The sequence below is a fragment of the Aethalodelphis obliquidens genome, unplaced genomic scaffold (genome assembly GCF_003676395.1).
Source record: "Aethalodelphis obliquidens isolate GAN/ISIS:26980383/991018 unplaced genomic scaffold, ASM367639v1 scaffold86, whole genome shotgun sequence".
NCBI classification, from domain to species: domain Eukaryota; kingdom Metazoa; phylum Chordata; class Mammalia; order Artiodactyla; family Delphinidae; genus Aethalodelphis; species Aethalodelphis obliquidens.
The window spans coordinates 953,849-978,562 of record NW_020838030.1 but is presented as its reverse complement, the minus strand read 5'-3'; the positions used below and the strand labels follow the sequence as shown (position 1 = coordinate 978,562).

General features: G+C 53.5%; 2 protein-coding genes and 1 long non-coding RNA gene across 5 annotated transcripts in view; 1 reads left to right on the top strand and 2 right to left on the bottom strand.

Annotated features, from left to right (window-relative positions):
• Window positions 1-15,912, top strand: part of XPC (XPC complex subunit, DNA damage recognition and repair factor) — a 35,701-nt gene extending 19,789 nt beyond the window's left edge. Inside the window, exons 8-16 of the mRNA XM_027093922.1 lie at window positions 5,587-5,676; window positions 6,501-7,397; window positions 8,605-8,765; window positions 11,513-11,594; window positions 12,565-12,699; window positions 12,812-12,981; window positions 13,736-13,829; window positions 14,323-14,412; window positions 15,137-15,912. Of these exons, the coding sequence (XP_026949723.1) occupies window positions 5,587-5,676; window positions 6,501-7,397; window positions 8,605-8,765; window positions 11,513-11,594; window positions 12,565-12,699; window positions 12,812-12,981; window positions 13,736-13,829; window positions 14,323-14,412; window positions 15,137-15,346 (1,929 nt within the window). The 3' untranslated portion in view covers window positions 15,347-15,912. The remainder of the gene's footprint in view (window positions 1-5,586; window positions 5,677-6,500; window positions 7,398-8,604; window positions 8,766-11,512; window positions 11,595-12,564; window positions 12,700-12,811; window positions 12,982-13,735; window positions 13,830-14,322; window positions 14,413-15,136) is intronic.
• On the bottom strand, window positions 5,361-8,428 carry LOC113613307 (uncharacterized). Its single transcript, XR_003430169.1, has 2 exons — window positions 8,031-8,428; window positions 5,361-5,933 (listed from the first exon to the last, which is right to left on the bottom strand). It is a non-coding gene; the product is annotated as an uncharacterized LOC113613307 (long non-coding RNA).
• TMEM43 (transmembrane protein 43) overlaps window positions 10,210-24,714 on the bottom strand; it is a 30,399-nt gene continuing 15,894 nt past the window's right edge. The window contains exons 8-14 of one of the 3 annotated variants that reach the window (XM_027093923.1): window positions 23,797-23,918; window positions 23,459-23,533; window positions 22,868-22,969; window positions 21,389-21,506; window positions 16,293-16,304; window positions 15,323-15,602; window positions 10,210-10,536 (exon numbers count right to left, since the gene is read on the bottom strand). In XM_027093923.1, the coding sequence (XP_026949724.1) occupies window positions 10,458-10,536; window positions 15,323-15,602; window positions 16,293-16,304; window positions 21,389-21,506; window positions 22,868-22,969; window positions 23,459-23,533; window positions 23,797-23,918 (788 nt within the window). In that variant the 3' untranslated portion in view covers window positions 10,210-10,457. Of the gene's footprint in view, window positions 10,537-14,465; window positions 14,607-15,322; window positions 15,603-16,292; window positions 16,305-16,769; window positions 18,728-21,388; window positions 21,507-22,867; window positions 22,970-23,458; window positions 23,534-23,796; window positions 23,919-24,714 lie in introns of those variants that run through there. The other 2 variants (XM_027093924.1, XM_027093925.1) reach the window with 2 other exon arrangements.

Below are 24,714 nucleotides of genomic sequence, written 5' to 3'. Positions count from 1 at the left end.
TGGCTCACGGGCCCAGCCGTTCCGTGGCATGTGGGATCTTCCTGGACCGGGGCACGAAACTGTGTCCCCTGCATCGGCAGGCGGACTCTCAACCACTGCGCCACCAGGGAAGCCCAGGTTGTTTGGTTTTTTTGTTATTGAGCTGTGTGAGCTGTTTGTATATTTTGGATATTAACCCTTGTCAGTCTCATCATTTGCAAACATTTTCTCCCATTCAGTAGGTTGTCTTTTCATTTTGTTAATGGTTTCCTTTGTTGTGTAAAGCCTTTTAAGTTTAATTAGGTCCCATTTGTTTATTTTTGCTTTTATTTATTTTGCCTTAGAAGACTGATTCAAGAAAATATTGCTACAATTTATGTCAGAGTGTTCCGCCTATGTTCTCTTCTAGGAGTTGTGGGGTTTTTTTTAATTTTTATTTATTTATTTATTTATTTATGTCTGTGTTGGGTCTTCGTTTCTGTGCGTGGGCTTTCTCTACTTGCGGTGAGTGGGGGCCGCTCTTCATCGCGGTGCGCGGGCCTCTCACTGTCGCGGCCTCTCTTGTTGCGGAGCACAAGCTCCAGACGCGCAGGCTCAGTAGTTGTGGCTCACGGGCCTAGTTGCTCCGCGGCATGTGGGATCTTCCCAGACCAGGGCTCGAACCTGTGTCCCCTGCATTGGCAGGCAGATTCTCAACCACTGCACCACCAGGGAAGCCCTCTTCTAGGAGTTTTACGGTTTCAGATCTTACATTTAGGTCTTTAAGCCATTTTGAATTTATTCTTGTATGTGGTGTGAGGGAATGTTCTAATCTCATTGTTTTATATGTAGCTGTCCAATTTTCCCAGCAACACTTGTTGAAGAAACTGTCTTTTCTCCATTGTATATTCTTCCCTCCTATGTCATAGATTAGTTGACCATACGTGTGTGGGTTTATTTCTGGGCTCTTTATTCTGTTCCTTTGATTTATATGTCTGTTTCTATGCCAACACCACACTGTTTTGTTTACTATAGTAGTATAGTAGTATAGTATAAAGTCTGGAAAGGTTATGCCTCCAGCTTTGTTCTTTTTCCTCAGGATTGCTTTGGCAGTTCTGGGTCTTTTGTGGTTCCATATAAGTTTTAGGATTATTTATTCTAGTTCTGTGAAAAATGTCATGGGTATTTTGATAGGGATTGCATTAAATCTGTAGGTTGCTTTGGGTAGTATGTTCATGTTAACAATATTAATTCTTCCAATCCAAGAGCATGGGATATCTTTCCATTTCTTTGAATCATCTTCAGTTCCCTTAATCAGTGTTTTATGGTTTTAGCAAATAGATCTTTTTACTTCCTTGGTTAAGTTTATTCCTAGGTTTTGTGTTTTGGGTTTTTTTGGGTTTTTTTTGGGGGGGGATGCAATTTTAATAAACAGGATTGCTTTTTTTACTTTCTCTGTCTGATTATTTCATTGTTAGTGTATAGAAACACAGTACATTTCCGTATATTAATCTTACATCCTGCTGCCTTGCTGAATTCATTTATTAGTTCTAATAGTTTTTATGTGGAAACTTTAGAGTTCTCTATATAGAATATAATGTCATCTGCAAATAGTAATAGTTTTACCTTTTCCCTTCCAATTTGGATGCCTTTTATTTCTTTTTCTTGTAGCTAGGACTTACAATATTATGTTAAATAGAAGCAGCAAGGGTGGACATCCCTGTCTAGTTCCTGAATTTATTGGGAAAGCCTTCAGTTTTTCACTGTTGCGTATTATGTTGGCTGTGGATTTGACATGGTCGGCTTTTATCATGTTGAGTTATGTCCCCTCTGTACCCACTTTGGTGAGAATTTTTATCATGAATCGTTGTTGAATTTTGTCAAATGCTTTTTCTGCATTTATTGAGATGATCATGTGATTTTTATCTATTCTTTTGTTAATGTGGTGTATCACATTGATTGATTTACATATTTTGAACCATCCTTGCAACCCTGGAGTGAATCCAACTTGAGTGTGGTATCCTTAGTATGTATTGTTGGATTCAGTTTGCTAATACTTTGTTGAGAATTTTTGCATCTATATTCATCAAAGATTTGGGGTTGTAAGTGTCTTTGTCTGGTTTTGGTATCAGGGTAATGGTGGTTTCATAGTATGAATTTCGGAGTGTTCCCTCCTCTTCATTTTTTTGGAATAGTTTGAGAAGGATAGATTTAAGTTTTTGTTTTTGTCTTTTTGTATGTTTGGTAGAATTCCCTAGTGAAGCTCTCTGGTACTGGACTTTTGTTTGCAGGGAGTTTTTTAAATTATAGGTTGTATTTCACTTCCAGTGAATGGTCTGTTCAAATTGTTTCTTCTTGACTCAGTTTTGACAGGCTGTATGTTTCTAGAAACTTGTTCACTTGTTCTAGGTTGTCCAATTTGTTGGCATATAACTGTTTGTATTCTTTCATGATTTTTTGTTTTTCTGTGGTTTCAGTTGTTTCTCTTTTATTTCTTATTTTGTTTATTTGGGTCCTCTCTCTCTTCTTGTTGGTGAGCCTCGCTAGAGGTTTATCAATTTGGTTTATCTTAAAAACAAAAACAGCTCTTGGTTTTATTGATCTTTTCTATTGCTTTTTTGATGTCTTTTATTTCCTCTCTGATCTTTATTATTTCTTCCTTCTGCTGACTTTGGGTTTTGTTTGTCCTTCTTTTTCTCATTCTTTTAGGTTATCTTGTTTGAGATTGTTTGTAGGTTATCTTGTTTGTAGGTTATCTTGTTTGAGATTTTTCTTGTTTTTGTGGAAGGCCTGTATTGCTATGCGCTTCCCTCTTAGAACTGCTTTTGCTGCATCCCATAGATTTTGTAAGATTGTGTTTCTATTTTCATTTGTCTCAACATATTTCTGATCTCCTCTTTGATTTCATCATCAACCCACTTGCTTTTTAGTAACATGTTGTTTAGTCTCCATGTGTTTGTTCTTTTCCTGTTTTCCTTTCTATGGTTGATTTCTAGTTTCTTACCGTTGTGGTGAGAAAAGATGCTTGAAAATATTTCTGTCCTCTTAAACTTGTTGAGGCTTGTTTTGTGACCAAGTATGTGTCTATCCGTGAGAATGTTCCTTGCTGGCTTGAAAAGAATGTATATTTGGTGTTTTTCTTATTTAGTGTCCTGTAGATATCTATTAAGTACAGTTGGTCCATTGTGTCATTTAGGACCTCTGTTGCCATACTGATTTTCTGTCTGGATGATCTGTTCATTGATGTAGGTGGGATGTTATAGTCCTCTATTGTTATTGTATTCCTGTGAATTTCTCCTTTTACGTCTGTTAATATTTGTTTTATATATTTAGGTGCTCCTGTATTGGAAACGTATATGTTAACAAGTGTAATACGCTGTTGTATTGATGCCTTTATTGTTATGTAATGTCCTTCTTTGTCTTTCTGTATGGTCTTTGTTTTGAAGTCTGCTTTGTCTTTTGTTAAGTATTGCTGTGCCCGCTTGCTTGTTGTTTCCATTTGCATGAAGTATTTTTCATACTTCGCTTTCAGTCTGTGTGCGTCTTTTGCCATGAAGCGAGTTTCTCGTGGCAGCATCTTGTAGGTTCTACATGAAATTCACTGCTTAGCTGCTGCACCTTGTTGAGGTGCCACGTGTGGCATGCGCTGACACTGTCTTCCCAGCGTGCCCCGTCGCCCCTGTGTGTGCACTGACGGGAGTCTTCACAGTCCCACCTGGATCACATCCTAGGCACCCCGTCTGCCTCTGTGCGGCTAGACCCAGTCTCTGCACTGATCTCACGCCAGGCCGTGGTGTGGAGTGAGCGGGGCCAGGGCATTCGCCCCTTTGAATTGGGAAGTGCGGGGAGGCGGCCACCACCAGGGCAGGTCTCTCTGTCCTGGTTGTTAGCAAGCCAGCCCGCATGCTCCTCTTGAGTAGAGTCTAGGCTTCTCCAGCCCTCCTGTCTGTCTCAGTGGGCTTCCCAGCAGGAAGGGGACTCCCCAGGGCAAGCGGACACCTTCTCTTCCTGACAGATCCCTCCCAGGAGTGCCGGTCCCAACCTGGTACCTTTCTTTTTTGCATCCTACCCAATTACATGGAGATCTTTCTTGCAGCTTTGGTTATGGGAGATCTTCTGTGAGTTTCCAGTTAGTTTTCTGTGGGAGTTATTGCTCGTGTAGATGTGTTTTTGGTGTGTTTGTGGGGGGAGGTGAGCTCCACGTCCTCATACTCTGCTGTCTTGATCCCCCTCTATTGGGAGGGCTTGATTTTTGACTCAGTCTCTCAGAGTCTCTGTTTTCTCTTGAGTTAGTTTTGGTAATTTGTATGTTTCTAGGATTCGTCCTTTTCACTTGGCTCACCTTGTATTTAGTGTAGGGGTCATACAGTTTTGTAACTTAAATTTTTTCTTCAGTGACGTACTTGTGAAAGGTGGTGACCACGCGTCTTTGTGAGGCACAAGATCGCTTCCAGAGTGCTGTCGTGTACCTGACCTTATTCAGTCTTCCCTGTGGTCTTGTGAGGAGGGCGAGGTGGGGATGTTCCGGATGGAGGTTCTAGGTTTAAACCATCATTCAGCCGCCTGCTGGTGCTCGGTTTCCCTGCCTTTTACACCCGTGCCCCTGCACCACCCACACACAGAGAAAGTGAGGAGCCAACCAACACTCGTATGGTGTGCACTGTGCCAGTTAAGAGCGTGTGGTCAGCCACACTGTAGGGGTGAGTTCTGTTTTCCACGTTTTCCCACTGATGCCCTTTTCCTGTCCCAGGATGCAGTCCAGGCATTAGTGATCTTGTCACCCCAGCGCCCCTGAGGAGTGCTTTTTAGGAATTTTGTAGAGTTCCTCAATTTGGGTTTCTTTGATGTTTTCTCATCCGCCATTTTTAACTCCAGAAGAAACAAGGCAAAAGTAGTTATTTTTTTCAATATAACTGGCTTTTCACAGAAAACCTGCCTTCCTGTTTCTGACTTTTGCTCTTGCTTTCCGAGGAGGGAAGATGACTATAGTGATTCATGAGGACGCCAGGACCCTGAGGTCTGTGTGGGAAGATCTTGCTCACGTGCTGTCCCACTGTTGTTGTTTTGGAGGTTAATTCCCATGAGGAGGCTCCCATCCTTCCAAGTTCACAGAATTTTTAGAGCTGCAGCCTCTGGTTGAAATATTCGCTCTGGGGAGGTTGAGTGCATGGGAGGGCTTCTCGGGCCTGATGATGATGATGCCTTTTCTCTCGAAGTGGTATTTTGCTTTACTGTTTTATCACAAACACATGTTGAAAACAGAACAATCAGAAGATAGGTAAGCTGGAAAAAAACCAAACACCTATAAACACCCATAACCCAATATGGGTGCTTTTCCAAATACACATACATGTTTATGTCTGGACACGATTTTTTCTTACAAAAATTAACATAACTCATTAAAAAGCAAACATTTATTTTCCTTTAATATATGGTTACCTTTCCCCATTTTTCTACAAAGATAAATCTCTACAGCATCATTTTAATAGTGTTGAGGGTTCCAGGCTTCTACTGTTAGACAAGTTGGTTGTTTCCCTTTTATAAATAGGCACCACAACAAACAGCTTGGAATTATGCAAATGCTTCATTCTTCCCTGAGGATAAGCATGTTGTTCTTTTTCATCATAGATATTTTTACTGATTCTCCGGGCCCTACATCTCCCTACCCGACTTGTACTGTCTCTACAGCCAATTCCTCTGAAGTTATCAGCAGCGAAGGTGAGGTTCCCGGGGCTTTCAGAGAAAAGAGTAGTTGGTCAGGGAGGAGTGAGAAATTATGAGACTTAGAGCAAACAGATCTGCTCATTAGACGATTTTTAAAAATCAGTCTTCGTGGACCAGGGTTCCTCTGAGCCTGCCTGGCACAGGCCCTGTGCTGGGAAGACTGGGCGCCTGGGTGGGTATCTAGCAGCCGGGCTTTGCGTGCGTAGAGGGGCCTGCGAGAGCCTGGGCTCCTTCGTGCTCTGGTTTCTGTTCTGTAAATGGTAGAATAAAAAGGTACTGGTCATCCTCAGCAGTGCGGAGAGAGGACGGTGAGGACTCAGAGCTCTGCCATCATCCAAGGAGGCTGAACACTGTGCTCCTTGGGGTGCTGGCATTGTCCGAAATTCGGTCCAGGAGTCAAGTTTAATAATTTCTGAATTCTTAATGCTGTGACTTTGTTTGCAAAATGCCTTATGTGCAAGGTGAGTACTATTGCTGAGGAAACTGAGACTCAGAAGTTACATAATTTATCTGAATCACATAAAAAATGAGAAAGCAGAAGTGGAGTTTGAACCCGGGTTTGTTTCCACATCCTGTGCTCTTTTCCCTGTGCTACACTTTGTATTGAAAAGAATTAGAGTGTGGCCTTATTTAAGGAGCTGCAGAATTTAGTGACTGCTTTCTTACAATCCTGGAGGGTAGCCAGCCTGTCACTGTCTGAGCCGGGAATGTCTTGTGTACGCTGGTGTTCCAGTGTGACTTAGCCCCATTAGATGCCAGAGTCTTTATTGCATCACTAGCAAAAAAAGAAAACACAAAAATTTCCTATTCTGTTTAAGGGAAAGAAACCTTCCAAGGAGAGATCCACAGAGGGTCCTGGAGGCTCCTCAGAAACTTCCAGCCAAGTTCCTGGAAAGCCAAGCAAACCAGAGACCAGCAGAGGAAGCAGACGAGAGGACATGTCTTCTGAGGGCACTGGCAGTGCACCTGACAAAGCGAAGGGGAGCAAGGCGGCTGCCACCAGGAAGAAACGGAGAGAGCCCTCCTCCAGCAGGAAAGAAGAGGGCAAGGCCGGGGGGCAGACGGAGGGGACCCAGAGGCGTTCGCGGGGCCGGGAGCGGCAGGCGGCCGCCAGGGTGTCTTACAAAGAGGAGAGCGGGAGTGACAAGGCCAGCAGCAGCTCTGACTTTGAGCTCTCCAGCTCGGACAGCCATCGCCCATCCGACGAGGATTCTGAGCCAGGCCTTCCAAGGCAGAGGAGGGCCGCCGCCCCTCAGAGGATGAAGGTGGGGTCCAAGAGGGAGTCCAGGTCCCAGCGTGGAAGCGACGGTCAGCCCCCTGGCTTTCCAGAAGCGTCTGTAAGCGCTTCCAGCAGTAAGCGTAAGAGAGGCAAGCGTAAGATGCCCGTGGATGGTGAGGAAGCAGACGGCCGGAGAGCAGCTGGTGTGGACCAGTGGCTGGAGGTGTTCTCTGAGCAGGAGGAGAAGTGGGTGTGCGTGGACTGTGTGCACGGTGTAGTGGGCCAGCCCCTGACCTGCTACCAGTATGCCACCAAGCCTGTGACCTACATCGTGGGCATCGACAGCGACGGCTGCTTGCGCGATGTCACACAGAGGTATGACCCTGCCTGGATGACGGTGACCCGAAAGTGCCGGGTTGATGCCGCGTGGTGGGCCGAGACCCTGCGACCCTACCAGAGCCCGCTGGTGGAGAGGGAGCAGAAGGAGGACCAGGAGGTGAGGCCTTGTGCACGTGCACCTGCTGGATGCCCAGCCCCGTGTTGTGTTTTTACCTCAATTAATTGTCACAGCAACAGTACAAAGCTGGGGTTATCGTAGCCTTAATTTTACCAGCTAAACGTTTAGAATCTGAGAGATGAGCCAACCTGGTATTTGAACCCAGGTTGCTCTGGCTTCAAAGCCTGTGTACTTTCAGTTATTGCCCAGTTATAAATTTGGAGCTTTATGTCAGGTAAGTAGTCCTGAGTGAAAGAGGAAAACGCGCAGTAACATAATTGGTCCCCCTTCTCAGCGTGCACACGCGCAGAGGTGTGCACGCCAGCACCCCTGCCCCGACCCGGCACACTCAGCTCCCAGGAGGAGGGCTGAGGAGATGGCTTGTCTGTTGAGGGGCACCCTGGGGGGCGGCTTCTGGAGCAGCAGCGCGTCCCTGAGTCGTGGGACAGCCGTGGGCCCGGAAGAGGGCCGGGGGCTTGTGCAGGGCTGCCCACAGCGCAGGGTGGGCAGACTTGCTAGAGAATTATTCCCACTTCCCCGGGGCAGGGAGTCGTCCCTCTGCACTGCATCGCTCAGGGTGTGGCTCAGAGGTAACAGGGTCGTGGGAGTCATGCAGAGCGTGTTGTGACTGACCTGGTTCAAGGGCTTGTCATGCAAGCTGGCCAAGCGGGGTCCCTCCTGCTCCCCACTTGCCGCTCCTCCCTTGTCTGTCGGGGTTTGAAGAGATGCTGCGGGGAAATGCAGGAGACCTGGTGAGTGGGATGCAGGTGAGAGCAGTGGGCTTGCCTGCGAAGAGCTAGGCTCCTTGAGGCGGCGGGGAGAACATGTGTTGATCGTAGTGGACGGAGAAGGTGTGAGTGCTCATTCTGGTTTCCGGGGGAGTCGAGCCGCTGAACCCGTGTCACAGAATTGTGGTGTCACTTGAGGTGAGGCCTCCTCCCGAGGAAGGCTCTGCTCGGGCCGGCCGAGGTGTCAGAGGGTAGGGCTGACTTTTCTGTTGCTGCGAGCTGCAGGATTACCGGCCCCTGCAGAGCTTCCGAGGCACCTAAACCCGTGGGACAGAACGCCAGGTCACAGCATGGTGCGGCGGCCCTGGGGCCCCGAAAGCCCCACGGCACCGTCAGTTACCTGGGCAAGTTCGGGGGTCGCCGCCAACCTCCCTCCCTCTCCGAGCACCACGCCCAACGTCGTCTCTCGGCCTCTGCAGTTTCAGGCGAGGCACCTGGACCAGCCTCTGCCCACCGTCATAGGCATGTACAAGAACCACCCTCTGTACGCCCTCAAGAGGCACCTCCTCAAGTACGAGGCCATCTACCCCGAGACGGCCGCCATCCTCGGGTACTGCCGCGGAGAGGCTGTCTACTCCAGGTGAGGAGTCGCCCGGCGGCCTGGGATTAGCAGCCTTCGCCGGGCTGGGGTTCGAGCTTCACGGTGTGCGCATGCCGTTTGTGGGCGGGGGGCATGGCAGAGAGGTTGCGGCCTGGAAATGAAAACCACGGGGATTACAAGATCAGCAGGGGGCTTCCCTGGTGGCGCAGAGGTTGAGAGTCCGCCTGCCGATGCAGGGGACACGGGTTCATGCCCTGGTCCGGGAAGATCCCACATGCCACAGAGTGGCTGGGCCCGTGAGCTGTGGCCGCTGAGCCTGCGCGTCCGGAGCCTGTGCTCCGCAACGGGAGAGGCCACAACAGTGAGAGGCCCGCGTACCGCAAAAAATAAATAAATAAATAGAAAAAAAAAAAAGATCAGCAGGGGGAGAAAAGCTATGGGGGGAAAGATAGTAGGACAGATAAGGATTATATGGGGTAATAAGAAAACACCCCCCAAAACAGAAGTCAAAAAACATGCAAAAGGAAGGAATAAAGGATTTGATAATGAAACTTAAAATGAGCAGATATTTTAATGGGGACAGAGTTTCAGTTTGGGAAGAGGAGAAAGTTCTGGAGATGATGGTGGTGACGGTTACATAACAGTATGAATGTACTTGATGCCACTGAGCTGTAGACTCGGAAAATGGTTCAGAGGGTAAATTTTATCTTATGTGTGTTTTTTCCCCACAGTAAAAACATTGCCAAAGAAGGGGGGAAGGGAACAGCATAGAAAACAAAATATATACAAAGTTAAAACTGAGAAAAAATGTAATAAACTTAAGGTGAGTCAGCATTAACAATGGAAGAAATGGAAGAAATGTTAATAGAAAGAAAATAAGTGATTTTTAGAAACTCTAAAAAGACCAAGACCAAGATGCAAGACCACAAAATAGAGGATGTTCTTAATAAATGAGAAAAGGAAGACAGAAAAGGAAACTTAGGGAAACTCACAGGAGTAGGTGGCTCAAGTCCTCTGCCTGAGAGCTACTTCCTGCAGCTCAGCCCCGAAGGGAGTCATCCCTGACCCTCCGGTTAGGGTCACTGTGGGAGCTTTCTGTCCCCTGGCTGGTCAGGGGCCCAGCTGCCGACAGTCAGCGTCCAGGGCCTGGCGACCTCAATGGAGGATACAGCACAGGTGTCCTCACGTGCAGGGGACATCTGGTGGGAAGGGGGTCCCTGCCTGGAGAAAGCTTTCGAGGCAGACTTTTCCTGTTTTTAATGTAATAAAATATACAGAACGAAATTTACCATGTAACCGCTTTAAGAGTCCAGTAGTACTAAGTACATTCACATTGTTGTGCAGCCATCACCACCATCTGCAGAACTTTTCTGTCTTCCCAAACTGTCCCCATCAACACTAACCCCCCTCCCCCCACCCAGGCCCTGGTAACCACCCTCTACTTTGTCTCTATGAATCTGACTCCTCCAGGCACCTCATAGAAGTGGATCCTACAGCATTTGTCCTTTTGTGACTGGCATCCATGGCATGCATTGATGGACACTTGTGTTGCTTCCCCTTCTGGCTGTTGCTTTTAGTGCTGCTATGAACATGGGTGCACAGACATCTCTTGAGACCCTGCTTTCAGTCCTTTTGGATGTATATGCCCAGAAGTAGGATTTCTGCATCACATGATGATTGTTTAACTTTGTAAAGAACCTCCGCACTGTTTTCTGCAGTGGCTGCATCATTTTATGTCCCCCAGCAGAGCATGAAGGTCGCATTGTCTCTACATTCTCGCCAGTTCTTGTTTTGTTTCTTGAGTAGTGTCCTAATAGATGTAAAGTGGTTAGAAGCTGAGATTTATTCTGAACGGGCTGTCTGTGCCCACTTCCCTCTGCTATCCTTATGAATGTCCAGACGATGCCCACCTGCTTGCCCCTTCTCCGCTCCTCCCGGAAGACCACCACTGTGACAGTCGCTCTTTCAGGCAGAGATGTGCCCCTGCGGTGGGTACGCGTGTGGAGCCCTTGGCTCTGGTCCCGCCAGCAGCTTGTGAGGCAGGGAGGCAGCACTCACCGTTCCGGATGGATCGGGGGTCACCCCGCTAGGAAGGGGCACAGAGGAGGTGTGACCCTGTCCGGTGCACTGTGCTGGACGTCAGCCTCAGCCCGGGGGCAGGCAAAGGGCCGGATGTCCGCACCACAGGGAGCTTAGTGCCCCTGCTCCTTGGAGCCCTACTGAAGGGCGGGCCTTGCTGAAGGCTCAGCAGGAAGCAGCTGGAATGTGAGGCAGGGTGTGGCTCTAAGCTCTGGAAGGAGAGCGAAGCCAGAGCCAGGTGGAACCGATTGCTCTGTGTGCATTCATCCTAACCTGTGTACTTTGTCAGCTTACTGTAGTCTCCGTGTTGTTGTCTTCTGGCTTCCCCACCCCTTCTCTGGACACTCGCCCCTCCCTCCCCGTCTCTGGTATTCAGGAGCAGACCAGACCCTGGGGGGCTTGCACCTGTGCTGCTTGGCCCCCCCCCCCCCCGCCCCCGGCTGCTGGGCCCTTCGGCGGGAGGAGGGGGAAGGCACCACGGGAAGCCATTTAGTTTGGGATTTGTGAGTGGATGCATCCCCCTGCGAGACAGCAGGTGCCTGTTAACCGTGGGCCTGACGCAGGCCCCTGGTGCCCCGGGAGACGCTCCAGGGCCGAGCTCCCCCTTCTCCTGGGGGGCCAGAGGAGGCAGCTGGGCCCTGCGGGCTACTGGGCACGGGGTGCTTCAGTGGGCGTGAACCCTGTCTTGTCTCCCCTTGGCTCCTTAGGGACTGCGTGCACACCCTGCACTCCAAGGACACGTGGCTGAAACAGGCCCGAGTGGTGAGGCTTGGAGAAGTGCCCTACAAGGTAACAGCCGCGGGACTGTGGGCTGCCGCGCACGCTTGGGGACAGACTGTTCTGGCTTGAGAGGATCAGAGGAGAAGAGCATCTTTACTGAGGACCTTGTAAGAGATGGGCCTTCCCGAGCACACAGGAAATCTAGGCCAGCAAGCAGCCCTCCAAGCCCCAGTGTTGTGGGTCAGAACCTTGGCCTTGTGGGTCAGAACCATGTCACCCATTTGTTCTGAGAGGCCGGAGCCCTGCCTAGCGTGGACAGGCCCACCCGCCCTCACTGTCCCTTCATTTTGCATGTATGTGATCTTTGCTGAGTCTCACAGGAGTTAGCATCAGGATGCCCGTTGTACAGATGAAAAAACAGGAGCTCAGAAAGGGAAACCTGTCCAAGGCCTGAGCTAGTGAGATGGCAGCGTGCAGCCCCAATGCCTCATTCCCTCTCTAGCCGGTCAGCTGCCCACAGACGCATGAATTCAGTGCAGACCACACAGGCTGTCACGGGACATAGGGCCCGCTTCAGCCGGCGGAGGACGGTGGCCAGTCATGAGACACAGTCGCTTTTCTTTGTCAGATCCCTCGGAGGAGCCCTTCGCATTGTGAGACCCAGGGAGCTGGGCCAGGGTGCAGGGGCCTCTGGTTGGTGGGAAGGGGCTGAGGCACGGGGAGCCGGTCACTGCCAAAAGCAGGCCCCGTCACTCACCGGCCACAGGAACATCTCTGAGTCCCAATTTCCCCTTCAGTGACGGACACCAAGCACAGCATAGCTGTTCAAGACACACGCTCTACAAGCTGTGTGACTGTAGGTGAACTGTTTACACCTCCTAGGCTGCTGTAAGATGGAGGCGATAATAGACTCTACTTCCTGGGTTTGTTGAAAAGATTAATGAATACACAGAAGCACTGAGAACAGTGCCCGGTGTACAGTGAATGCTCAGGAAGTGGTTGCCTTCGTTACTAACTGTGGCTGTCCCCTCGGGTGTAGGTTGTAAAAGGCTATTCCAACCGGGCCCGGAGAGCCCGCCTGGCTGAGCCGCAACTGCAGGACTACAATGACCTGGGCCTGTTTGGCAAGTGGCAGACCGAGGAGTACCAGCCGCCAGTGGCTGTGGACGGGAAGGTAAGGGCCGCGCTCAGTGGTACCAGGCCACCTGGTAGGTAAGGGCCACGCTCAGTCGGTACCAGGCCACCTCCCTCTGTGGCCGCCGGACCCAGTGTGCCACCCTCCGCAGGTCCCCCGGAACGAATTTGGCAACGTGTACCTCTTCCTGCCCGGCATGATGCCTGTCGGCTGCGTCCAGCTGAACCTGCCCAACTTGCACCGCGTGGCCCGAAAGCTGAACATTGACTGTGCCCAGGCTGTTACGGGCTTCGATTTCCACAAAGGCTACTCCCATCCCATGTGCGTGAGGGGCCTCCCGTGGAGGCCAGAAGGGGTGGGGGGAAGTTATGGAGAAGGGGCGGGAGGTTGGTGTGGGGCTGGCAGGGGTTGAGGCCCAGTGGCTCTTTTTTTTTTTTTTTTTTTTTTTTTGCGGTACGCGGGCCTCTCACTGTTGTGGTCTCTCCCGTTGCGGAGCACAGGCTCCAGACGCACAGGCTCAGCGGCCATGGCTCACGGGCCCAGCCGCTCCGCAGCACGTGGGATCTTCCCAGACCGGGGCACGAACCCATGTCCCCTGCATCAGCAGGCGGACTCTCAACCACTGCGCCACCAGGGAAGCCCTAAGGTTTTACTCTGGATTTGCAAAATCAGCCTTAACCCTCGATGTTTTACACTTTTACTCTGGCTTCCAACCAGAGGCTGCAAAACCAGTGAAAGCTGCGAAACCAGCATCCTAACGATGTGGATTAACAGTGTTCTGGGGGTGGTCAGGGTGACTGAATAGGGTCAGCATCCTTCCTGGTTGGTGACCTCTGTCCTGCCCTGCAGTGGGGGTGGGGAGGGGCTGGGGAAGAGGACATAGCCTGGGGTCCACGGGCCTGCCTTCTGCATGGGTGGTGTCAGCCAGCAGCTGTGGCCGGGATTGTGGACTGCTGACCCTGGAAGTACTTCAGGGCCCCAAGTGCTTAGGAGCAGCCCACTGTCCCCCACGGAGGGGAGTGGAGAGGCCAGAGCAGGCCCAGACTCGAGAGACCATCTGTGTTGATCCCCACAGAACCGATGGCTACATAATCTGTGAAGAATATAAAGATGTGCTCCTGGCCGCCTGGGAGAACGAGCAGGCGCTCATTGAGAAGAAGGAGAAGGAGGTGAGCAGGCAGGGCCTGGGAGGGGCCAGGAGGGGGAAGCAGAAAGGTGGGGAAGCACACACAGCGGAGCTGGTGTTCCCTCCAGCCTCCCTCACTCCACGTGTAAGAGAAGGGGAGAGCCCAGGTTCAGCCCTCTTTCTGGCTCTTTCTTCCTGGGAGGCAGCATTGAGCAACGACCTGCCTGCCCCTCAGAACCCTGTCTCTGTCCACTGTCTGCCTGGATCCGGGCTCTGGGGCCCGCTACCCCTGCTGCCGACACCCACCTCTGTTAAAGGGAGCTGCCCGTGGTCCAGGTCCCGGACCCCCTCCTCCACTAAACACTTTAGAGTTGGTAACAATTAAGAGGTTTTTGGTTTTGGTGCCTTTCATGTGTAGCACTTTATGAATCACACCTGGTATGGTTGAGAAACTATTTTAACCTGAAGCATTACCTGTATCTTTATGTTCCTGAAACGGCAGTGCACAGTGTTTTCCATTCTGTTTGCTTTTGCAGAAAAGGGAGAAGCGGGCTCTGGGGAACTGGAAGCTGCTGGTCAAAGGGCTTCTCATCCGGGAGCGGCTGAGGCTTCGCTACGGGGCTCAGGTCAGGGTGGTCCTTGGAGGACACGCCAGGTTTGGAGGGGGGCGGAGTTAGGGAACCAGGGGCCGATTCTGCTCAGAGATCAAGTCAGCTCTGTTCCGGTGCCACAGACCTGTGTCTCCCAGGCCCTGCGTCCTGTCCACGTTGAGGAGGTGTCCTGGAGTCAGGCTTCGGCTGCTCTGCCAGCCCCGCCCTGTCTGCACAAGAGGGTGCCTGCTATGGGCTGGATCTGGTGCTGAGCCCACTCGGGGCGGGGGACAGGTGTCTGCATCTCCTGGCCTTGTGCTGCCCCTGGGGCTGTGACCACCCTTCAGGCCCACAGGTGCTCATTCAGGCCCCTCTCAGAGCCCCTGCGGGCTCCCATGGGGGCACAGAGGCCCCCCGGACACAGTCACGTGGAGTGGTCAGAGACGCACAGACACGCTCTGGGGGCAGCTGCGACCCCACGCACGGCTCCCCCTTCCCTCCCCAGCCCGTCCTCGCAGCAGCGGGCACTGAGCGCTGATGCTGTGCATTCGTGCACTTGTTCTGTTTAGAAACGAGGAAGAAAACGCAGTTACCTCCTGGATTGCTCGTAGCTCCCCAAGGGCAGTTTTGTGGCCCTAGCCCTGTGTGCACAGCAAGTGCTCTGGGACCTGCTGGGCTGAGCCCTGTCCTCCGGGTCACGGCTCAGCGCTGCTGGGGCGTCACTGCCTCTTGACGGGGCTTCCTCCACTGTCCCCCCCAGAGTGAGGAAGCCGCTCCCCACGCAGACGCAGGAGGAGGACTCTCTTCAGACGAGGAGGAGGGGACCAGCTCTCCAGCGGAAGTGGCCAGGATCCTGGCAGCCTCCTGGCCCCAAAACCGAGAGGTAGAGGAGAAGCGGAAGTGCCCCCGGAAGAGCAGGAGGGAGGAGAAGGAGGCAGCTTCCCACCTGTTCCCATTTGAGAAGCTGTGATGTGAGTGGTCACCTCCTCGGTGGCTCAGCCGTGCCCCAGACCTTGCTCCCGGATAGATCCCTCCTGCGTCTGACACGCGTGCTGTTGCAGACTCGGGCCCCTTCTCTGCAGGCCCCTCGTTGCCCTCAGTCAGGTCCCTGAAGCCGCCTGACGCTGTGGGGGGAGAGCAGGTCAGCGCAGGCCGTCTCAGGGTGACATGGCTGGACCTACATTCCCAGGTAACACTTCGTGGTGGCAGAAGACTAGAACAAAGAGCTAAAGTCAGGAAAGGAAAGGACAAACGATGAGAATTAGAGAAATGTCAGGAAGAGTGGATCAGTGTTAAACGAGATTTTATTCATTACTGGATACATTTATAAAGGCTTATGCACTGTAGATATTTAGGAGAAATAACTTTTATAACATTTTGAGGAAAAAAATAAAGCATTTCTCTAGAAAGACGTGACTACGTTTTCTTTCAGATTTTACATCAGATAAGAACACTTGGATGACAGTGACTGTATACAGGTCGTGACTACATTAAAGATCAGATCTTGTTTTCCCACAGGCTGGGAACTTACCATTACACACATGGAATTTTTTTATTTCTATGTTTAATCCAGGAGATATGGTTTAATCTTTGACAGGAGCCATTAAAATTTTGAGTCAGTTTTATCCAAGGGAAACAAGCAAAATACTTGGGGTGTGACTCATGCAGCAAGAACTGGCAGGCAGGCTCCTGTTGTGAAACACATGGGGGTTGCCATGGAAACCGCCTGGTCTGGCACTGTGTGCACCAGAGCTGGCTCTCACCCTCCTGGAAGTGAGCACCGTGTTTTCTGGGAGTTGAGTCAAGAGCACTGCCCTGTCTCTGCAGGAATAACTAGTTCTTCAGGCAGATGGCAGCTCCTAGGATGCATCTTGGAAATGGAGTGAAACCTCAGGTTTTGGAAAGTTACCACTCACCTGCTTCAAATCCTGTAACAAGGGGAAAGAAGTTCAAATTGCAGGGCGGACACTTCGCGGCCGCCCACTTCTTCAGGCGCTCGTGGGCTTTATCTCACTCCATAGAGAGGCACTGTCCCCGTGTCACAGATGAGGAAGCTGAGGCTCAGGTCACTGCCATGGCTAGCGTCACACAGCTCGTCAGCGGCAGATGCGGGATGCCTTTTGTGCCGGGTCCCGCCGGCTCCCTCCCACCTCTGAGAACGATCTGAAGACCGGCAAAGGTGGGAGCCGCGAAAGTCCACACAAACCAGAGCAGGTTTCTAAGTGCTAGAGATACTGAGGTGCCTTCTCAAAAATTGAAACCAATTTTAACCACTGAAAGCAATTTAGAACCTAAGTTCCAAAAATTCATAGGGTTCTTAATAAACTCTATGGCTGAATTCTTTCAGACAGAAATTTCAGACAGAAAGCAAAAAAAAAAGGGATAATGGCGAGTTCCTGTATCAAAAGATATTTCGAAATTTATTTTGAACTTTTATCAAAAATACAAAGATAATACAAGTTTCGTCATGATTTCCCAAAGGCCTGATACATTTCTTAACATGATTTTGGTCTTTAAGAACACTTGAAATGGGCAGTAATTTAAAATCTGTGCCAGAAAAATATTACACAAACCAAGTATCAAGGATTTCGTATTTGGCCATCATCTCGCCACTGTGCTTTCCAAAAGCATCTTTAAGAGTTGAGAGATCGAAGAAACTGTTCATTTAACAAGCAACAGTGAACAACACTATTTCAGTCCTTAAACCCAGATAACTCATCGCTGGGGCTGGCTGTTTTGAACATGAAAAATCTCAGTTTGTACCACAAATGCCCCAGGACAACGAGAGAGGTTATTAGCTCTTGAGTTTCCGAAGTTCTAAGCCCTATTCAGCTGCCAAATACTTATTCCACTAAAGCAGCCACTCCCAGCAAAACACAACAGTTTCCAAATAGTTAAAAGGTAAAGGACACGCAAGTCTTTTAAGACATCAGTGTTACAACATACTTGATCTTTCAAAGGGTGTTGAGAGTAGTTGGGAAATTTAAACTCTGTGAATTAAATAAGCATGGGTAGATATGATTTAGGAATAAAGCTGTGGATACTGAACACATAAATCACCCAGAAGCAGCCACTTGAGACCCAGATGCTAATGTCAAAAGCACACCTGTGATGAACAGAGCCAGGCCAGAGAGCTTCCCAATCTGCAGCCTCTGACGCCTGATTTTGGTTGGTGGGTGGGGTGTCACCACGAAGGAGCCCACTTAGGATAACTGAGTAAAAACTCAAAATCATCTTCAAGAAAATCTGGGTTTTGATGCCAGAGGATGGAAGGAAATGCCTTTCTCTCCCGGATAGAGATGAGCATCTCCTCCCAGAGGGAAAACGAGCCTTTTGCTAACACTGGTTTCAAAGCACCTGAAGCTTTGAAAAGCTTCTCAGGGACCCAGAACACCGACAGGTAACTTTCTCAACCAGGTAAGTAACAGCCCCACTGAACTTTCTGTGCTCTGAACTACCTTCAACTGACAGATGAAAGGGTTTTTTTCTGTAACAGTCTGAGACGTAAATCATTCCAGAGGTGTTTGTTTTCTACATCTGACTTGAAACTGCCCCTTCTTAGGGCAGGTCGGGAGCTATGTGCAGAGAAACGAAGTGGCAAGAAACAACCAGGCCTGTGGGCGTCATACACGCCACAAAGATTCTGCCAAATGGTAATGTGCGTGCAAAGCCCAACAAACCTCCACCTTCCTCATCACCACACCCCCCGGTTCTCTTAAGTACCGAATCAAGCTCCATGCGCAGAGTGGGTTTGTGGCGCCCCTGCTGCCCTGTCCTGGGAGGCGGGCACGGCGGTGGCTGTGGTGGAGCCTGACACCGTCCCCAGGGCTGAGTGTCACCACCGCGGCAGACATCAGCTAAGTGAAACACGCAAGTGGCCGCACGGCCCCAAGAGAAGGAAAGGAAGCAAGCAGGAGGGCGCGTGTCATGCTGCCAGACAGGAGCCGCCTCCTGCCACCAAAGCTGCCCGCTGGCAAGAAGGGGTGCGAAGTGCTAAGTGATGGACGCCAACCCGACACCCATGCACACTGCCAAGGCTGCCACCTGAGTGGGGCGCGTGCGGAATCCAAGACCGACGTGGGTTTGGGGGAGGGGATGACCTGGGTCCCGAGGCACAGGCAGTGTCCAGTGGGTGCCGGAGCCCCGGCTCACTCCAGCTTTTTGGCCGGTACCCGTGTCCGAGCAATGATGATGGGCACCAGGGCCAGGCAGCTGATGACAAGCGCCCACAGGGGCCGGTGGAAAAGCCAGCCAGCGGCCACGGTCAGCAAGGTCAGCGAGGTGGCCACGCATAAGGCAAAGGCCTTCAGGCCAATGTTGACCAGGTCTCGGAAGATGGGGAACCAGTCCACTGTGGGGAAGAGAGAGGTAGTAAGGCTTCCCAGGCCCCCGTGCTCTGCTGTTCTCCCCGCCCCGCCAGCCACTGTCTCTGGACCAGGTGGGGAGGAAGAGGAAGTGGTGGGGGGGCATGTGGCCTGAGGGAGCTGGGAGGTCACACGAGGAGGAGCCCTGCTCCTGACTGCAGCCCGTCCCAGCCCCAGGGAGGGCGCGTGGTCGTGCTCTGAGACCTTGTGCGCTGAGGGCAGAACGGAGACTCTCCGGGGATGGTGGCAAGCACCTGGCTGCTGCCCCTCACAAAGCAGGCTGGGCCAAACCCCCTGGGGGGCTTATTTGGGCCCCTCAGCCCTTCCTGGAGGGACCTATTCGGTCACCCAAGCCGTTACCAGTTACCTGTGCACCCAGCTCCATGGAGGGGCTGAGGGGACTCAACAGGCCCCAGCCGCCCACCTCGAGGACCCTGCAGTCTACCGTCCAACGTGATACAGTCTCGGATCCGTCACCCCTTGTGGAATTAGCCGTCCTTGGCCTCCTGGCCTCTGCAGGCAGGCGTTCCATAGCCATCATCCACTGGGGGGATCTGCACTCAGTTCCCATGGGCCAGGGGCCTGGTGCCGCTGGGTCTGCACGGCCGGCCTGGGTGTCTGCCACGACGGCAGGGCCCCCACAAGCACACGTCACATTTGAGCACTGACCATGGGACCATGTGTTGCACCACACCATGCCCACCCTGTAAGGCCGGTACTGATCTTTTTTTTTTAATTAATTAATTTTTAGCTGCGTTGGGCCTTCGTTGCTGCGCACAGGCTTTCTCTAGTTGCGGCAAGCGGGGGCTACTCTTCGTTGCAGTGCGTGGGCTTCGCGGGCTTCTCACTGTGGTGGCTGCTCTTGTTGCAGAGCACAGGCTCTAGGCACACAGGCTTCAACAGCTGTGGCACGCGGGCTCAGCAGCTGTGGCACATGGGCTCTAGAGCGCAGGCTCAGTAGTTGTGGCGCACGGGCTTAGTTGCTCCGCAGCATAGGCCGGTACTGCTCTCAACCTCAGTTCACCCACAAGATCACTGAGGCCTGGGAGTTAAACTTACAGCTAGAAGGTGGCATAACCAGGATTTAAACTTAAGACTGTCTGAGTGGGACTTCTCTGGTGGCACAGCGGTTAAGAATCCGCCTGCCAATGCAGGGGACAAGGGTTCGAGCCCTGGTCCGGGAAGATCCCACATGCCGTGGAGCAACTAAGCCCATGTGCCACAACTACTGAGCCTGCGCTCTAGAGTCCGTGAGCCACAACTACTGAGCTCGCGTGCCACAACTACTGAAGCCTGTGCACCTAGAGCCTGTGCTCTGCAACAAGAGAAAACACCGCAATGAGAAGCCCATGCATTGCACTGAAGAGTAGCCCCCGCTTGCAGCAACTAGAGAAAGCCTGTGCACAGCAACGAAGACCCAATGCAGCCAAAAATAAATTTAAAAAAAAGACTGTCTGAGTGCAGAGCCTCAGGTCTTAGTCTCTGTGCTAAGCCCAGAGAGGACAGCGAGTCCGTACTGTTGGCTGCGTGGCCTCCGGGGCCCGGAGCAGCGTCCTTCGCACAGCAGGCACTCGGAAGTGCTCATCACAGGAGTGGAGGTGTGAACGGGCGCCCTGCGCTGCAGATTCCTAAGTCCCTCCCCTGCACTGTCCCTCTGTGCTCTCATGTCTGTTCTGACTCTGGAGGATCAGCCTTCCAGTGTGGAGAGAACTAGTCGGAGAGTCAAAGGAGGGCCCTATGAGACAAACTTGATGGTGGAACTGGGCTCTGAGAGGAAAACAGCCTGTCCAAGGTCACAGCCACGATGGACTTAGCGATTGTGCCCAAGACGCGGTTGCCTTTCTGAGTACAGTTCAGCTGTCCAAGGGAAGCAGCCTTCCTTTCCCTTCACCTCAGTTTTCCCAGCTATAAAATGATCTGACAGTCTGCGTGTACTGCAGCCAGACTCTCCCCAGCTGGAGAGGGTAAGCGGGGGACAGGTTTCCGGGCCCAGAGACGGTGGACAGAACCATCTCACTGGACAGGGTGTCCCCCGAGAAGCCCCATCCTCCCGGAGAGCGGCCAAGGCCCAGCACTCAGTCACCCCAGGCACTTGGTCCTCCTGAGCCAGGCTGGGCTGCTTGGGCAGCTCTGGGGCTCAAGCGGGCCAACCCCGGGCCCTGGGCAGCCCGGCACGCTCTCCCTTGCGCTCCAGACTTGCCAGCGGCTGTGCCAAGTCTAGCCCAGGATTTGGGGTCGGGGTGAAGCATAACAGTTCCTGAGTGTTTCCTATTTGCCAAACATTTCACAGAACTCTGCAAATTAGGTGTGAGGAAACCGAAGCCAGGCCAGGAAAGGAATCCAGAGCTCTGTTCAGGCCTGGCATGGGCCGGCCAGCCTCCTCAGCACGGCTATTTGGTTGTGCGATGAAGGGGTGAAGGGGTGAAGGGCTGAGGGGATGGGCGGGTGGACGGAGCGGGGAAACCCGCAGCCTCGGGGGTCAGCATCCGCCCAGTCTTACGCTGGAAGCATCCTGACCCACATCCTGCTTCCCCTGCTCTCTCGTCCCAAAGCCTTGGGGGCACAGGATGGGCTGAGTGCCCCCCACCAGGCTGGAAGGGAGAGCGGCGGCGGGAGAAGCCAAGGAGGCCCTGTCTCTCCCCACCTACCCAGAGTGTAGAGGATCCGCGTCATGAGGTTGAGGCCCACAAACATGGCTACCCAGCCGGCCGCCCGCAGGCCCCACGTCTTCATGGAGTTGCTCTTCTGTTCCCGACGAAACACCTCCTGGAGGACAAGCGAGGAGGGGCCGTCACGTCTCAGCTCCGGGGGTCACCAGCCTACCCAGTCGGCAGGGCCAGAGCCGAGGGGCCCGGGCTGACCCAGGAGCCACTGCGTTTCTGGACAGACCAGAAGGAGGAAAGGGCACTACCCAGGCCTACGTGCCTCGCCCACCTGGCAGCACAGAGCAGGCAGGCTTGGGCCCTCAGATCACAGCCCGCCTCCTCCAAGAGCCACCAGCCCACCGTCTCACCGAATAAACCTGACCCTCCTGCCGCAGCAGCGCCTTCCAGGGGTCATCTGTCCTCACGCGGCGTCAAGCCACGAGCCCCAGCACTCCTCTCTGGGGGGCAGCTCTGAGACCGGGGCCCCACCTGCGGGAGGCTGGAGCCCCGGGACAGAGGCCTGGGCTGGGCCTCCTAATTCTAGAAACTCCCTGGGGCCCTGAAAGCTGCCTGAGAAAGGGTGACTCACAGTCACCAGGCTGGGAGGGGCCAGCCCTGCCTTGAGGTTGGTAACTGGCTACTGGGCCGCAGCCTGACCACACCCTCGTCCCAAGCTCAAGAAGAAGGCACAGCCCAGCGCCTCCTGGACTGGGGGCCGAAGGGAGAGGACGACAGCTGAAGGCCCAATAAGCGGGTCAAAAGGTCACAGCTAAGCCCTGCCGCCTGCCCACTACCTTAACCTTCCAAACCCTTATGGGTTGAGAGGGCAGGTTTAGGACAGCTCTCCACGGACATGCTGTGCTCATCAACAACATACAAGCGCATTTTCTGCTACAGAGAAGGATCTCGTGCCTGGACAGGAGAGGCTAACTTCTAAGGCAGGCACTGAACTAATGGCACGTCTTTGCACCCCTTCTCCTCGGGGCTTGGGTGAGGCGTGACCCCGTTTTACAGATGGGGTGGGTGCCCTGGTCTCTCTGGAGGCACCCGCCCTCACTCGCCTGGTCCTGGGGCCACGTAGCTCAACCCCTTCACCCCAGCTCACACAGCCTTCACGGGCCTCTGCCCGCCCCTCCCTGGGTAGGGCCACCCGGCGTCCTGGCCCCGACAAGGAGGGCCCTGGCCTGCTAGCGCGACTGGCTGGCCCCTTCTCTTCACTTGGGACTCAGCAAAAACATCCCCTGCTGCCCACTGCCACAGGAGGTTGCTGTCTCCATGTCTGTGAGCTCAGCGTCTGCCCCTCACACCAGGCTGCAGGGGCCCTGCCCACTGCTCCCCACTTCGGGGACGTGGGCTGCACACACAGGGAGACCTAACCCCTTCTACAGCTTTCTCTGGCCTCGGGGCCTGGGTCTGCCTCCGTGGTGGCAATCTGTGACATGCCACTGGAGGGCAGAGCACAGGTGCACAGTGGCCACTCACCTCTGCTGAGATGTCCCCGTGGTGCAGAAGCAGCAAGGTGTCCCCGGACTTGGTGGAGTACGGGACCAGCTGGTCGCCCCGCTGCCGGGCAATCACGGTGACCTGGTCAGAGAATTCAGGCTTAGAGCTGCGGGGCAACCACCCGCGGGCCCAGCTCCCCTCCTCACCATGTGCCAACGAGGCAGCGAGCGGGAACACCCACGCCACCCCGAGCCTCCGCCTCCACGTCGGCCCAGGGGACGGTGGCTCCCGTTTTGCTGCTCTGTCCGAAGCTCCAGGGAGGACCCCGGGCAGAAGCGCGTTTCAGGGCTGAGCAGGGGCTGGGGCCGGGGTGACGGGGTCAGGAACGTGGGACCGAGTCTCTACAGAGCAGAAGCCGGGGTTGGGGGCAGAGGGACTGCACGTGATTGAAAGAACCTCATCGGGCCCAGCTGCGAGACCCCCAGCACCGCGCCCTCAGCCTGGGGCCCATGGACGTGCACAGGGCACGTGTGCACACGGTGGGGAGGGGGGAGCGCCCATAGCCTTTGCTTGGGCCCCAGCATCTGCGCCCAGGAAGGCCCCCCTGAGTCGGCCCGGGGAGCTGATTACCACGTGAGCTGGGCCCAGGTTGGGGTCATCGCCGCTCAGCCCTGCGTAGGAAAATGAGACGCGCAGGTCTCCGACCTGGGGTGGAAGAGAAGCAAGTGAGGGAGGCGGGAGCTGTCAGCTGGGCCCACGGCGTGCCCCACTCCCATGACCTCTGCCCTTTCCCAGGTGGCCCCATCACCCGGAAAGTCTCTCCCCTCCAATTTCCCTGGCCGAGTGTAGCTGTGATTCACCGGAACCGGACCAGAGTCTGAAGCTGCGCTCTGAGTCCCACGCGCTGTCGGGGGTGGGACTCTGGGGCCCTGACCTCTGCCATCTGAGCGCCCAAGCCCGCTGGGTACCTCAGGGTACTTGGGGTTTTCACTGTGGTAGAAATAGTCCCCCCGGCGAATGATGTCCACGTGTGGGTCCTCCAGCTTGGACAGACTCAGTGGCTTAAAGTTGTCCACTTTGTCGATGAGGCCTGAGAGAGGCGGGCAGTTAGAAACAGTGCTGAGTCCACTGCAGCTCCTGGCTGCAGACCCTCGGCCTGACGGCCTTTCCAAGCACCCTCACAAGCCCAGCCATGCAGCCACCTCCTGGCTCGCCCCCTGGGCGTCCACACACGCCGTTTCCCACCCGGAGTCCCCCTCCGACTCCGTTCTTCCGCAATGCCAGCCCCCTTCAGTCTTCAGCTCCTCCAGGAAGCCTTCCCTGTCCCCTCTTCCCCTCAGCTCCGCAAGGGCCTTAGCCTGGCAGCCACTCCACCGTGGGTCTGGTCATCTGTGTCCAGGCCTGGCTTCCCTGCTGCAGCAACAGCACGAGGCTGGGGCTGGCTGGCATGGCCGGCACCAGCTGAGCGCCAGAGCAGACAGCAGACAAGCCAGGCCCCGGCTCACACAGTCTCTCCCCCGTCCCCCTGGCTATCCGCCACCTAAGCGTCTGCTCTCCCTGCTTCCTGGGTCAGGCCCAGGGACTGAGCCCCAGGGACAGCGCCCCGGGAGCTTCTGCGGCCAGTGGTGCCTCCCTGTCCCTTGCAAGCCTCTCCTTAGAGTCCCTTCGGGGCCTGTGACGAACCGGACGACCCCGGGCACAGGGCTGGGTGCCAGTGGGGCTCAGAAGTGGAGTCCTGGGGCCTTCTCTGCGCTGCCGGCTCCAGGGCTGCCAAGCAAGGGCTCTCAGCCCTGCCTCGTCAGCCCGATAAGGACGCAGCACCTAGCAGCTGCTCCCTGGTATGGGTTTCAGGAGGGCTTCTACATGGTTCCCCACCTCCTGGGGAC